Here is a 12400-nt window from a genome sequence, read left to right as displayed (position 1 = left end):
GCGAATAACTAATCGATTGCCTTTCTTTCAGTTATTCTTTTCCCCCTTCCTAGTCTATTAATAACAAAACGGATTTTTCCAATGTATAAAATAAAAATTCCAATGGCTTTGGCTACTCTAACCTTCCCGACCACGATTTTTTCTTCCTTTTTTTTTTTTAGGTATTTCACTGCGAAATAAGAAAGAAATAAAAAATTGTATTTTCCTAGTTATAAAAAATCTAGTAAATAAAAGAAATCAAAAAATAAATAGTGGGTTCCTTCGTTTCTATGGTTACTTCTTAAACGGTGAGGTCTTCTCTATACACCGGAGCCTTTACTTTATACTTTAATTTAATATTTAATCAACTAATTGATGTTATTGGGAACTTGTATAGTTCACACTCTTTGGCTCTACCCATGAATTATCCAGTAATAAGTCTTTCACAATCAGATCTACCTATGCAGTAACGGTATTTAATTATGAAAGTTTGCTGGGTAGCTGACCCTCTTAGTCCGTTCTTGCCAGAGCGGGAGCCTGCCTAATCTTTATGTTTTATGCTTTTTAAATAAGATTTCATCCGCTTAATACCATTTGTTACCAATGGAGAATTTCTTATCATCTTAAATTCAGGTGATTGGATTTACACCAACGGAAACCATAAACTTCATACACAATAGAGGGATATGATAGAGTTTTTTTTAAATAATGAATGGAGTTCCTTCTTCCATCCTATCCCATTCACTGGTACTGATCATTGATACTGTAAAAGTCGTTTTCTTGCTTTAGTGCCAGCTCATGATCTAAACGAGACGCACATACACCCTAGTACATGTTCCTCGACGCTGAGGACACCCCCGAAGAGCGGGCGATTTCGTGACATTTTTGATTGGCTGTCTTGTATTTCTAATAAGTTGTTTAATAGTTGGCATGTTGAATCGTATACATAATATGATGGGTTGGTTTAGATTGATCCTAACCGAATGATGATGAATTACTTCTATTTAATAGAATATTCAATTCGAAGATAAAATCTCAAATCACAGATTTGCGCGAAATCCATGTTATTTTCATTCAACCGCTACAAGATCAACAATTCCATAAGCTTGGGCTTCTGTTGCTGACATAAAAACATCTCTTTTAATATCTTCGGATACAACCCATAAGGGTTTCCCCGTTCTTTGTACATAAACCCTTGTGAGGGTCTCACACAGTTTCAGCAGTTCTTTCGCTTCCAGGACAAATTCGCCTGTTTGTGCCTCATAAAAAGAACTAGCAGGTTGATGGATCATTACCCTGATGATATAACAAAATAAAAGCTTCCCCTATCTCACATGATAAAGCAAAGAGAAAAGAAAGATAAAGAATAGAAAAAAGATAGAATTGAACAACCGTACAGGCATCTTTTGTGCATACGGCTCTACAAGAAAATTGACCTCCCCTCCTTTCTATTGAAGAAAGAGAAAAATAGAATCTATCAGACTCAGACGGGTAAATGATCAAATTGTCATCCTTCCTTTCGGAGGAGTTAAAAAATACTATGATGGCTCCGTTGCTTTATATGTTTATTTTTTTTTTTTGTCTGTGATTCAGCAATCCCAAAGTTTCTTTTTAATCCGATCAAATAAGGAAAAAATCTTTTTTTTTTCGTACTCTTTCATAACATAAATATTGTTAAGAACTCTCCGATATGAAAACAAAAAAGTTTGTGACGCTGAACTGAACTCCCGATAGATAAGAGAAAATCGAAAATACCCCTTATCTCATACTACTCTCTCGATACAGAATCTAATGTTTTGAAAAAAAAAACAATACAAAAGTTTCTCATATCGAATTCGAAGTGCCATGCTATTATTACTTAGTATTCATATGGCGAAGGCATAGTCTTCTTTTTTCTCTCAAATAAAAACCTCATTGGCGCTACGCGTGAGGGAATGCTAGACGTTTGGTAATTTCTCCTCCGACCAGGATAAAAAATCCCATTGAAGCGGCTAATCCTATGCATTGTATGGACATCTGGTCGCACAAATTGCATAGTATCATAAATAGCCACCCCAGGTATTACCCAGCCCCCAGGAGAGTTTATAAACAAATACAGATCTTTGGTCTCATCCTCGATACTGAGATATACCATAAGACCAATAAGTTGATTCGAAATCTCGCTATCAACCTCTTGGCCCAAAAAAAGTAATCTTTCTCGATAAAGTCGGTTGATTAGGGTAAAATTGTATCCCTTAGGAACCGTACATGCGCCTTTTGATGCATACGGTTCAAAAAAAAATTGTGAATCAATGTATAGATTCCAGTCCTCTTTCTTTTTTTTCTAGAAAGGTTCTTTCTTACTTCTAACGAAAGGGCTTTTCTTCGATTTTTTAATAAAGACGAGTTTTGACTCCTTTTTTATATTTTCAATTTTCCATTATAAAATTTGAAGTTATAAGAAAGGGTCATTAAACTTATCGAATTAACTTCTCATTGATGTATTCTTTCATCGAGATTTAATCTAAACCGCGATGGTATTTTCTTGTTCCTGAATGGGTCTTATTATATAGTTAAAAGAGAATATATTTTTCATGATGTGGGTGAGATGGACCCTCCCATACATCTCTCGGCAAGATTAAAGGACAAAGAAAGAGGGTGGTACCTGCACCCGCACTCATACCGGGCTGCTCATACCGTCGAAAGGATACGTGTATAACGGACTCTAGTAAATGGTGGAAGTATCATTGTTGTACTCCAGAAGGCTTATCACACCTATTGTTAGTTGGCGCCAATGATAAAAGAAGTGTAACACTTATTATAGGCACAACGCAATATTATTTTTTCATGTAAACATAATTTGGTATTAGGAGAAATATTACAGCTAGATTCCATTTTTAAAATATTCCTAACTATGATCATGAATGAGTCAAATATCAAGTAGAATTTACTCATATTTCATGGGGGGGGGGGGGGAATTGGGTCGTGGAATGCAAAAGATAGAAAAATATGTTTCATAGATTTGGATTACAGTATGGGGTTAGAAGATTAACGTGGCTTGGTGAAAGGGAATTAATCAAGAGAATTTTTCCAAAGCAACATCTTTTAGTCCTAATTATCAATTAATAGAAACCCTTTGCTATATTACGTCCTATAGATATCTTTTATGCAATTATATAATGTATTTAATGTATTTAAGGTAGTGTATTTAATAATACAACAAAAATTAGCGGCGTACAAAAAGGAAATCCAGCTATTTCTGAAATGTATTTAACTGTATTCAAACGTATGTAGCGCTAAATACGTAACGTATCTGCGCAATATCTGGGTCGACGAAGATGTTAAAAACGGAAGGAAATCAAATCAATTCTGATTTTCTCTAATTTTACTCAACAAACTTAAAAGTTATCCCATCAATCTGTATTCTTCTCAAAGTCAAAAATACAGAAACGTGAAAGAAGCGAAGAAACAGAGCAGCTTGCTTCTATATTGTGCGATTTTCTTCTCCTCCTTATCGATTGCGACAAATTATATACAGAAGAAGGTATAACTCTTCTATATATATGGCAAGCTTGACAGTTTTGTTGCGTCATTCTGGAAAGTGGAACGATGAGGGCAATTATATCGACTTTTCAATTGAGGGAATACTGATTAAGGAGTATGCTTCCTTTAATGATCTAGTTTGTTCAATTTCTAATCAACTGGGTATAGATTTGAGCACAAATACCATTAAAATACAATACAATGTTGAAGGCAATCGCACGCCAATGGAAATACACAATGATATGGGTTACAGAGTGTATGTAAAATTGAAAAAAGAGAACAGAGAATTTGGGATGTATCCTCTGTGCATTACAACTATGGAAAAAGAGTATATCTCTGGAGATGGTTTAAATCAAGGCGACATTGTGCAGATAGACGAAGCAGTTCAAATGTACGATTCTGATACAGATTATACATTAGCTATAGAACTTGCCAATTCAGGAGAAGCGATTGGAGTGTTCGAACTCCACAAGGATTTGATAATTTCAAAAACTAATCAAAAGGAGGTTATGGCTGGACAAATGTATAAGGATAAGGCTACATTGAAAGAGGTGATGAATAATTATGCTATAGCTCAAAGGTTTCAATTCCGTGTTGATCGGTCTAATGCTGTCAGGTTTGATGTTTGTTTAACTTTGTTGTATTTAGTTGTAGTTGTGTGTTTCCTCCAGATGATGAACACCTTTGAAAATTTATATTTGTTTAGTGTTCTTAATAATATGTATTCAGATGTATTTTACTATTGAAAAAATACAACAGTGGCTATGATTATTTGAAGGTGCTTCACTCTCGCTTATTGCATCAGCATCTATCTTGTGCATAGCATAGTCCCATAACAGAGCACCATATCTTTGACGGAGAAGAGTGGCATCAAATGGTGTTTTTTGTGTAATCTCTCCAATATTGCTCAGAAACTCCGCGAAGGCTGCAACATGCACTCCACAATCCCTAAACAATAATTGATTGAAACAGAATATAAATTAATTAATCCATATACTGTGTATAAAACATATAAGAATGATGATTGGATACTTACATGCTGCCCGCTTTCTGTTGAGGCAGATTTGGAACGAAGATAACTTCAAAAGGTTCGTTATGATCCTTGTTTGTGTATGCGGGATAAGCATACCAGTGAATGCCTTGACTATCTCTGTAAAAGCCACTAATTGACAGATACAGAGGTAATAGCTTAGCTAGCTTTACAATCTCAGAGACTACGTATGCATCATGACCGGAAGACGTGTACGAGTCGTACACTTTGATACATCTATCTTTGAAAGTCACAACAACCAACACCCAATGAAGTTTTTCCTTCAAGTTCACTGGTATCAAGACATTATCCACTGTATGCCAGGGTACATTAGCATGTAATCTGTAGCCCCTAATATACTCACATACAACGTCTTCTTGTTTTGCTACATTAGCATTACTATCTGTATCTTCATACCTGTCATATATTTCATCTATTCTTGTCTTGAATATACAATCAACAGTAGTAAACGTGAAGTCCCTATGCTGATTGTACTTGCCCATCTTTCGCAAATAGTAGAATATGACATCCATATGCTATAAACAAAAGAGGTTGGTAGATAGTGTGAGTTTATTTGCTTGAACTAAGAAATAATATATAAGAATACCTCAATACAGATGCTAAAAAAAAGTTGAATACAACTGAATACAGAAAATAGAGGAATACACTGTAATACAGGTGAATACAATTGTATTCAGCTTATGGACTACAGTTGAATTCAACTGACATTGAATGAATACAACTAATTCAATTCCTTAATATAGGTGAATACAACATGTAGAATAGAGTTGAATATAGGTTAATAACACAGTTCAATAAAGTTAATTTAACTGTAATACAAGTGAATACAACTGTATTCAGCTTATGAACTATAGTACAGTTCAATTCAATTGACTATAGCTGAATACATAGGAAATAAAAGAAAAATACAGCTGAATAATACAACTAAATACAAGTTAATAAAACAGCATGTTATTATTTAAAGATAAGATTATCATTTTTGGGAAAGACTCACATTGTCATCCCATAACTTCCCGTAAATGGATAGAAGGTAAAACCAGTTTTTGGAATCAACTTGCTTCTATATTGTGCAATACAAATGGAAGATATATCAGAAAATTGTGTAAATTCGCTAAAAAATCTTATAGAAACAAACTAATGAAAAAGCAAATGCGAAGAGAATTACCTACGGGAAGAAAATTTCCAAAATACAATTGTGAAGCTTGCGAAGAAGAATAGCCTTTGGGGCGATAATGGCGGAGGAGGTTTTTGGAAGTGTATGGAATGTGTGTTTGTGGGAGAAGAGGGAAAGGTGTATTGAAGAAGAGAGAGAAAAGCTGATGAGAGGAGATATAAGCAAATTAGGTGAGAGAAAATAAAAAAAATGAGATTAGAAAAATATTTTGTAGCATATATTAAGCCTTAATTTTAGAATGGAACTAAATTTAGATTTTTTGCTATAAACTAAAACGGGTATTTATAGAATGTAATATTTTAAAAGGGTATTTATATATTATAAATAGGGTACTAAGCTATTCTATAGGTTGTAAAATTTCCAAAAAATATTCTATGCGCTACAGTTTCCTTCAAACTCCCTTCTTTTATTTAGCTTACTACACTGTTAATCTTTTAACATGGTTACTCTAGTCGTTATTTCATTTTGTTTTATTTTTTATTTGTTATACTTTGTGTCCATTAATATCCTTATTGTTAGCAATTGATTTGTATTTGTCCTTTCCACTAATGGAGCTCCAACATGAAATTGGGACTCCATGTGTTCAAATTTTCAAAGAAGTCTGAATTTATCCTTCGATTTTTAATTATAATTTAAAATTATCCTTAAGTTGTAACTCCATTAAAGGTCAAGAGAGAAAAAAGAACGAGATGTTTTAGGGGTAATATTCATTACTAGGTGAACTCCTTTATTCCGTAGTTATTAAATGTATGTTGTATTAAATCTATCAATTATATATAGTAACGCAAAGTGCACACGGAATGGTAATGTCAAAAAGTTTCTTGGAGTTTTCATAGTCGAAAAGTTTTTTCGAGAAAAATATGGAAGAACGAATGGTAATGTCAATAAAAAATGGAAGCATGGTAATGCACTTATTTTATAATCAATTAATATAGTGAAAGTTATATCGTTATATAACTATTAATTTGATATACAGTCACACATCTCTATAATTATAACTGCATCCTTATATAACAATACTTCACTATAAAAATCAAGTTTTTTCGGAATCAAATTTTATGTTCTGTTATAATATATGTTTTCTATAATAGCAATTCACTATAACATCCAAAAACATCTGGAACAAATGAGGCTGTTATAGAGAGTTTTGACTGTATTAAGAAACTTTGAACTTCTTTTACGAACAGTTATTTTATTAAAAAATTTCCTTTCTGTTTTTTTAGCGGTGGGATTTGATTAATATAAAAGGAAATTGTTATTAAACACATTTATTTTTGATTGGATATTTTCACAACGTGATACAAATATAAGACAATCAACAATATAGGGAAAGAAATAAACTATATATGGAATTGACCGTGCATATATGCCTTAATAAATGTCTCTTTTTTTCATTATGCAATCTCATTTTACTTTTAAGGCGAATTTACATGCGGAAATGTGATTAGGGATATTGAAGTCAACAAAATTTTAGAATCAACAAAATTAACAAGTATTAACAATTAAAAGTCACATAAATTAAGTTTTTATTTCTAAATAAACAGGTAAGCCTTTAAATGTCTTCAAAAGTAGGTTGTCTTATTAATTTTGTTTTTTTTTTTAAAAGAAAAAAAGAAGAAGAAAAAAGCCTAATATAAAAAGCAGAAAAGAGGAAAAAGAGTTCTGTTTTTTGGTTTGCGGTATTCAGTTCACACTTTCATAGAGATTAGAGAATATTGAAAGAAGCGAGGATGGCCGGAGGAGGAGGATCAGTGAAGGAAGTTGGATCAAAGGGAGAGCTCGACAAGATTGTCGGCGACGGGTCACCGGCGATTTTGCACTTTTGGGCAACATGGTGTGAAGCTTCTAAGCACATGGACCAAGTCTTTTCTCACCTTTCTACTGATTTCCCACATGCCCATTTTCTCAGAGTAATCAAATCTTCTCCCTGTTTTTGATATACATGTGCTTATGTGAATGAGAAGCCCATAAAGTTTATATCTTTTTTAATTTATTGATCGATTTCTGGTATTAATTTTGCATATATGATACGGCTTATATGGAATTTTAATGAACTATGAAATAAAGTGAATAATTATTGATAGATTTTCTGCTTGATATGTTCTTGTTGTTTGGAGGGGGGTTTGTTTAGATCAGTTTTTTTGTAACTATGCTATGAAGGGTTTAGGGTTTGGTAATCTTTTGGGGCTCATGATGTGAAACTTTTAAGCGTATGGATCAAGCTTGAATTTTTTATTATTTATTGGTTGATTTCTGGTATTTTTATTGAATATAATTCAAGATAGCTTATGGAACTTTGAATGAACTGTGGAACACCCTGAGGGGTTATCAATGTGCTCTTTGGGAAGAATTTGTCTCCCTTTATGGGCACAGAGAAAAAAGATGTGTTCTTGTGGTTAGATAGCTATGTTACATGAATATGAAGAATCTGTGACACGGGAAATTTGGGGGTTATCGCTCTCTTGATTTGCTGCAGTCTTACCTTGATTTGGTACTCCTAATTAGTTTCAAATAGAAATTGGAGAACCCTGCTTATACTGATATAGTTGTTTTATTCTAACATAGTGAACTTGGAGCTGAATTTTTCTTCTATAGTAGTTGATGTCATTGTAAACCCAACTCCTTAATGGATTATGTTCCGGTACTACTGGAATATGCTCATTATTCGTTCTGAAGTGTCAGCTTGTCTCTGATTATGATTCTTCTTCTGTCTTTGTATTTCAGGTTGAAGCTGAAGAACAGCCTGAGATATCTGAGCTTTACTCTGTTTCTGCTGTTCCTTACTTTGTGTTCTTCAAGGTAACTCACTTGGGAATTTGCTTTCCTTGTCCATATACTGTTTGTATATCTGTTTACTCGCCTCCTGGATAGATGGGGAAATGAATTTGTCTGACCCTCCGCTTATGTGAGTTCTACCTGCATTTTATTTAGCTTGCTTCTGACTCCTTATGAGCCCTTCTAAAAAACATTACTTTTTTGGACAGTCAGCAGCACAAGGGAGCATTTGCTCATGCATCAGTTATCCGAAAGAACTTCTGCTATTGGACATGATTTTGAGAATCATGATGATATTACTGCTAGTTGTTTGCTTAGTTATCTTGTTTTTTAGGCAATAAACTTGGTGAAACTTATCTGCTTTTTGTGAGCGAGTAAATTACCAGATTGAGGATTTCTGTTTTGACCTTTTTTTTACACTCCATCTACCGCGTAATTTCCAAAATTTTATTCTCTAATCAGAGTATATCTATTGATAGGAGACCTCATACATAGCAAATGTATGTCTTAAATAAATAACAAGTAAATTGAGAGGATCCTCTCAAGTAATCAACAATCTAACCACTTAAAGATATTTTTTTTAACAAATGCTCGGAGTTTTTTTTTCTTCTAGATATTCCTTGAATATGCAACTGTGTCTCATGGCTCCATTATTTCTTTACAGACAATGAGTGTGTTCTTCTACCCAAAGATTCATGATATATAAATAACCTATTGCTGTGTCAATTCTGTAACGGGAGAATGCCCCTTAATATAGTGAACAGCTCGTCATATTCTGCCAAGGCCATGTCGTTCTTTGTGCTTGTAATCTTCTTGAAAACCATATGCACCTTAAGGTTTGCATAACCCTATGAGATCCATCTGCCTCTTCTATTTGCTGACTACATGAGGTATTGCTACTATTTGGTGGCATACTAAGCTAAGCACAATGGGAATATGGGACTTCTCTTTGCAAAATGTAAAAGCTTTATTGAAGGGAGGGGCAACATCACTATCTTTCTCATTTAAAAATCATATGCTTTCTTCTGGAAAAATCGCTAAATTGTTAAGTCTTCAGTAAACTCTACGCGTGCAGTCGGATGTACAAGCCTCAAACGATCTCTTTCATTTCTTCATTTCCTCGTTCTTCTATAACATGCCAGTGCTGTGCATTTGCAGATATTACTGTCTTCTGTCAGCCTGATTTTGAAAAGCCTTCTCGCTTTCCATGAACATCACGGTGTAATTGGGTTGACGAGTAGATGTCTTTTTTTTTTCTGGTCGCTTATCTTGCTTTGGAGGATTCCACTGTCTTTTCCTTTTTGCCATTATCTTTAGGTGAAACTGTGCGAGTCTCGAAGCATTGAAGCTTATGCCATGGTGAAATCATCAGTATGGCATTTCAAAAATTTGAGATATTTACCTTTTCAAAAATAAATCGAAATATTTGTAGCTACTTATTGTGAAAAGATGAACATCTGTTACCAAGATCAAGAAATATTAAATTCACTAGTTTTCGCCTGACAAATATAATGGGTGTTCCTGAAGAATTGCCTAGAGTTGCCATCACACAAATCCAAGACAAAATTCTTGAAAATTAGGGAAAGGTGGTCGTTAGTAGAGTAAATTTGATAAGAAATGTTGTTAAGTTCCTTCTCATTAGTCGTATTACTAAACGCCTTCCAACTGTGATTGTTTGTGACATTTGAACAATATCGTTGAGTTGAACCTCTCTTTTTGCTTGTTACGCTACCTATAACATGCTAGTGCCTTGCTTATTTTAGGATGGTAAGGCTGTTGATACGTTGGAAGGGGCCGATCCTTCTAGTTTGGCTAACAAGGTTGCAAAAATTGCTGGGTCAATCACTCCTGGGGATCCTGCTGCTCCTGCTAGCCTAGGGATGGCTGCAGGTCCCACTGTCCTTGAAACAGTTCAGGAATTGGCTAGAGAAAATGGCGCTCCTCAAGTGTCAAGTTCCGGTCTTGATGATCGGCTGACAAAGCGACTTCAACAGCTGGCTGCTTCTCATCCGATAATGCTTTTCATGAAAGGAAACCCTGAAGAACCCAAGTGTGGTTTTAGTCAGAAAGTTGTCGATATTTTGAAGAAAGAGAATGTCAAATTTGGAAGTTTTGATATTCTGACGGACAATGGGGTCCGTGAGGGGTTGAAGAAATTTTCCAATTGGCCAACATATCCTCAACTGTACTGCAAGGGTGAACTTCTTGGTGGTTGTGATATTATTATAACTATGCATGAGGGTGGTGAACTTAAGGAAGTTTTCAAGGATTACGGGGTAGATACTGCTGGTGAGAAGGTGGAAAGGGTGGCATCTCTGAACCATCTGGCTTGAGTGCTGTCCTGGCTACTCGTCTTTCAGCTCTGGTAAATTCTAGCCCGGTTATGCTGTTTATGAAAGGAACGCCTGATGAACCCCGGTGCGGATTCAGCAGAAAGGTGGTGGATATTCTCAAACAGGAGAAAGTAGAGTTTGAGAGTTTTGACATTCTTACTGATGATGAAGTCCGTCAAGGACTGAAAGTTTACTCCAACTGGTCTAGTTATCCGCAGCTTTACATAAAGGGTGAACTTATTGGTGGATCAGACATAGTACTGGAGATGCAAAAAAGTGGTGAGCTTAGGAAGGTTCTAGCTGAGAACGGGATTCACCATAAAGACAGTCTTGAAGACCATTTAAAGAATATAGTAAATTCTTCACCTGTAATGCTGTTTATGAAGGGTACACCAGATGCTCCAAGATGTGGTTTCAGCTCCAAGGTTGTAAATGCTTTGAAGGAGGAAGGGGTTGAGTTTGGATCCTTTGACATTCTATCCGACGAAGAAGTGAGGCAGGGATTAAAGACCTTCTCCAACTGGCCAACTTATCCACAGCTGTATTACAAGGGTGAACTGGTAGGAGGATGTGATATCGTGCTGGAACTGCAAAGCAGCGGTGAACTGAAGTCAACATTATCTGAATAGAAGAACCAATGGACCAGGTTCCGTGTATCAGCCACAACATGTTAGCTGTCTCCCAGGTCTTACATTTTGCGTCAACATGATTTCGTGGTGTCTGAACTGCCAGAGCTATGTATGGTTATCTCCACAAGTTTCATGCTACTAGAGGAATAGAGTTACATTCTTAGAGATGGTTACTCTTGTGTCTTGAATAGCAATATGCTTTTGTAGAGACCTTATCTTTCAATTTTTGGTTTTCTTTCCTTCAGTTACGCGACGAGTTTGATATGGCATTAAACTTTTAGGTCAATTTGAGAATTTAGATTATTGTTATGACATCTTATGTTGTTTGCCCTCAAACCGTGGCGAGGTTATATCTCCTAATAGATAGCTGCTGAGATGAAATAGAGAGGGACTAAAGGTGGAAGTGGTTACCTCTTGTCCTTTTTATTGTCACTTTAGCCACACACACAAAAAAAAAAAGGTCCAAAATATTTGTCACTTCAAAAAACCAAAAAACGTATCAATTTATTATGATTTTTAATTGAGAAATTTTCATAAAGCACTATCTTTTAGTAGTAATTAGTCATTTATAGATACCATTTGCTATATTACGGATTATAGATACCTTTTCTGTGGTTATAAGATGTATATTTAAGCTATTATATTTATGAATACAGTAGCAAAAATAGGCATGAATCAGGGAAGTCCAGCTAATCAGTTGTTGTATTCGAGTGTATTCGACTGTATTCATGGAGTGAAACATGGGATTACAACTGGACAAATTATTGTATTCGATTGTATTGACAGCGTGAAATAGGGGATTACACTGTTTTTAAAACGGAAAGTGAATCAATTAACATAATAGACTCCTAATATAACTCAACAAACTCAATTATAACACACAAATTTTGTATTTTCAGTTATCAAAAAGATTCACAACCGAAAAATACCCCCAAAA

General features: G+C 34.8%; 1 protein-coding gene across 1 annotated transcript; it reads left to right on the top strand.

Moving 5' to 3' along the window:
- The first annotated feature begins 7381 nt into the window (after nt 1-7381).
- LOC107818154 (monothiol glutaredoxin-S17) lies at nt 7382-11777 on the top strand. The gene is given in 4 exon segments (XM_016644094.2): nt 7382-7636; nt 8451-8525; nt 10265-10793; nt 10796-11777. Coding segments are annotated over 4 exon segments (1452 nt in total). The 5' UTR covers nt 7382-7456; the 3' UTR covers nt 11464-11777.
- The last annotated feature ends 623 nt before the right edge of the window (nt 11778-12400 follow it).

Source organism: Nicotiana tabacum, chromosome 3 (assembly GCF_000715075.1).
Source record: "Nicotiana tabacum cultivar K326 chromosome 3, ASM71507v2, whole genome shotgun sequence".
NCBI lineage: Eukaryota > Viridiplantae > Streptophyta > Magnoliopsida > Solanales > Solanaceae > Nicotiana > Nicotiana tabacum.
This window is presented reverse-complemented; position numbering and strand designations above follow the sequence as displayed.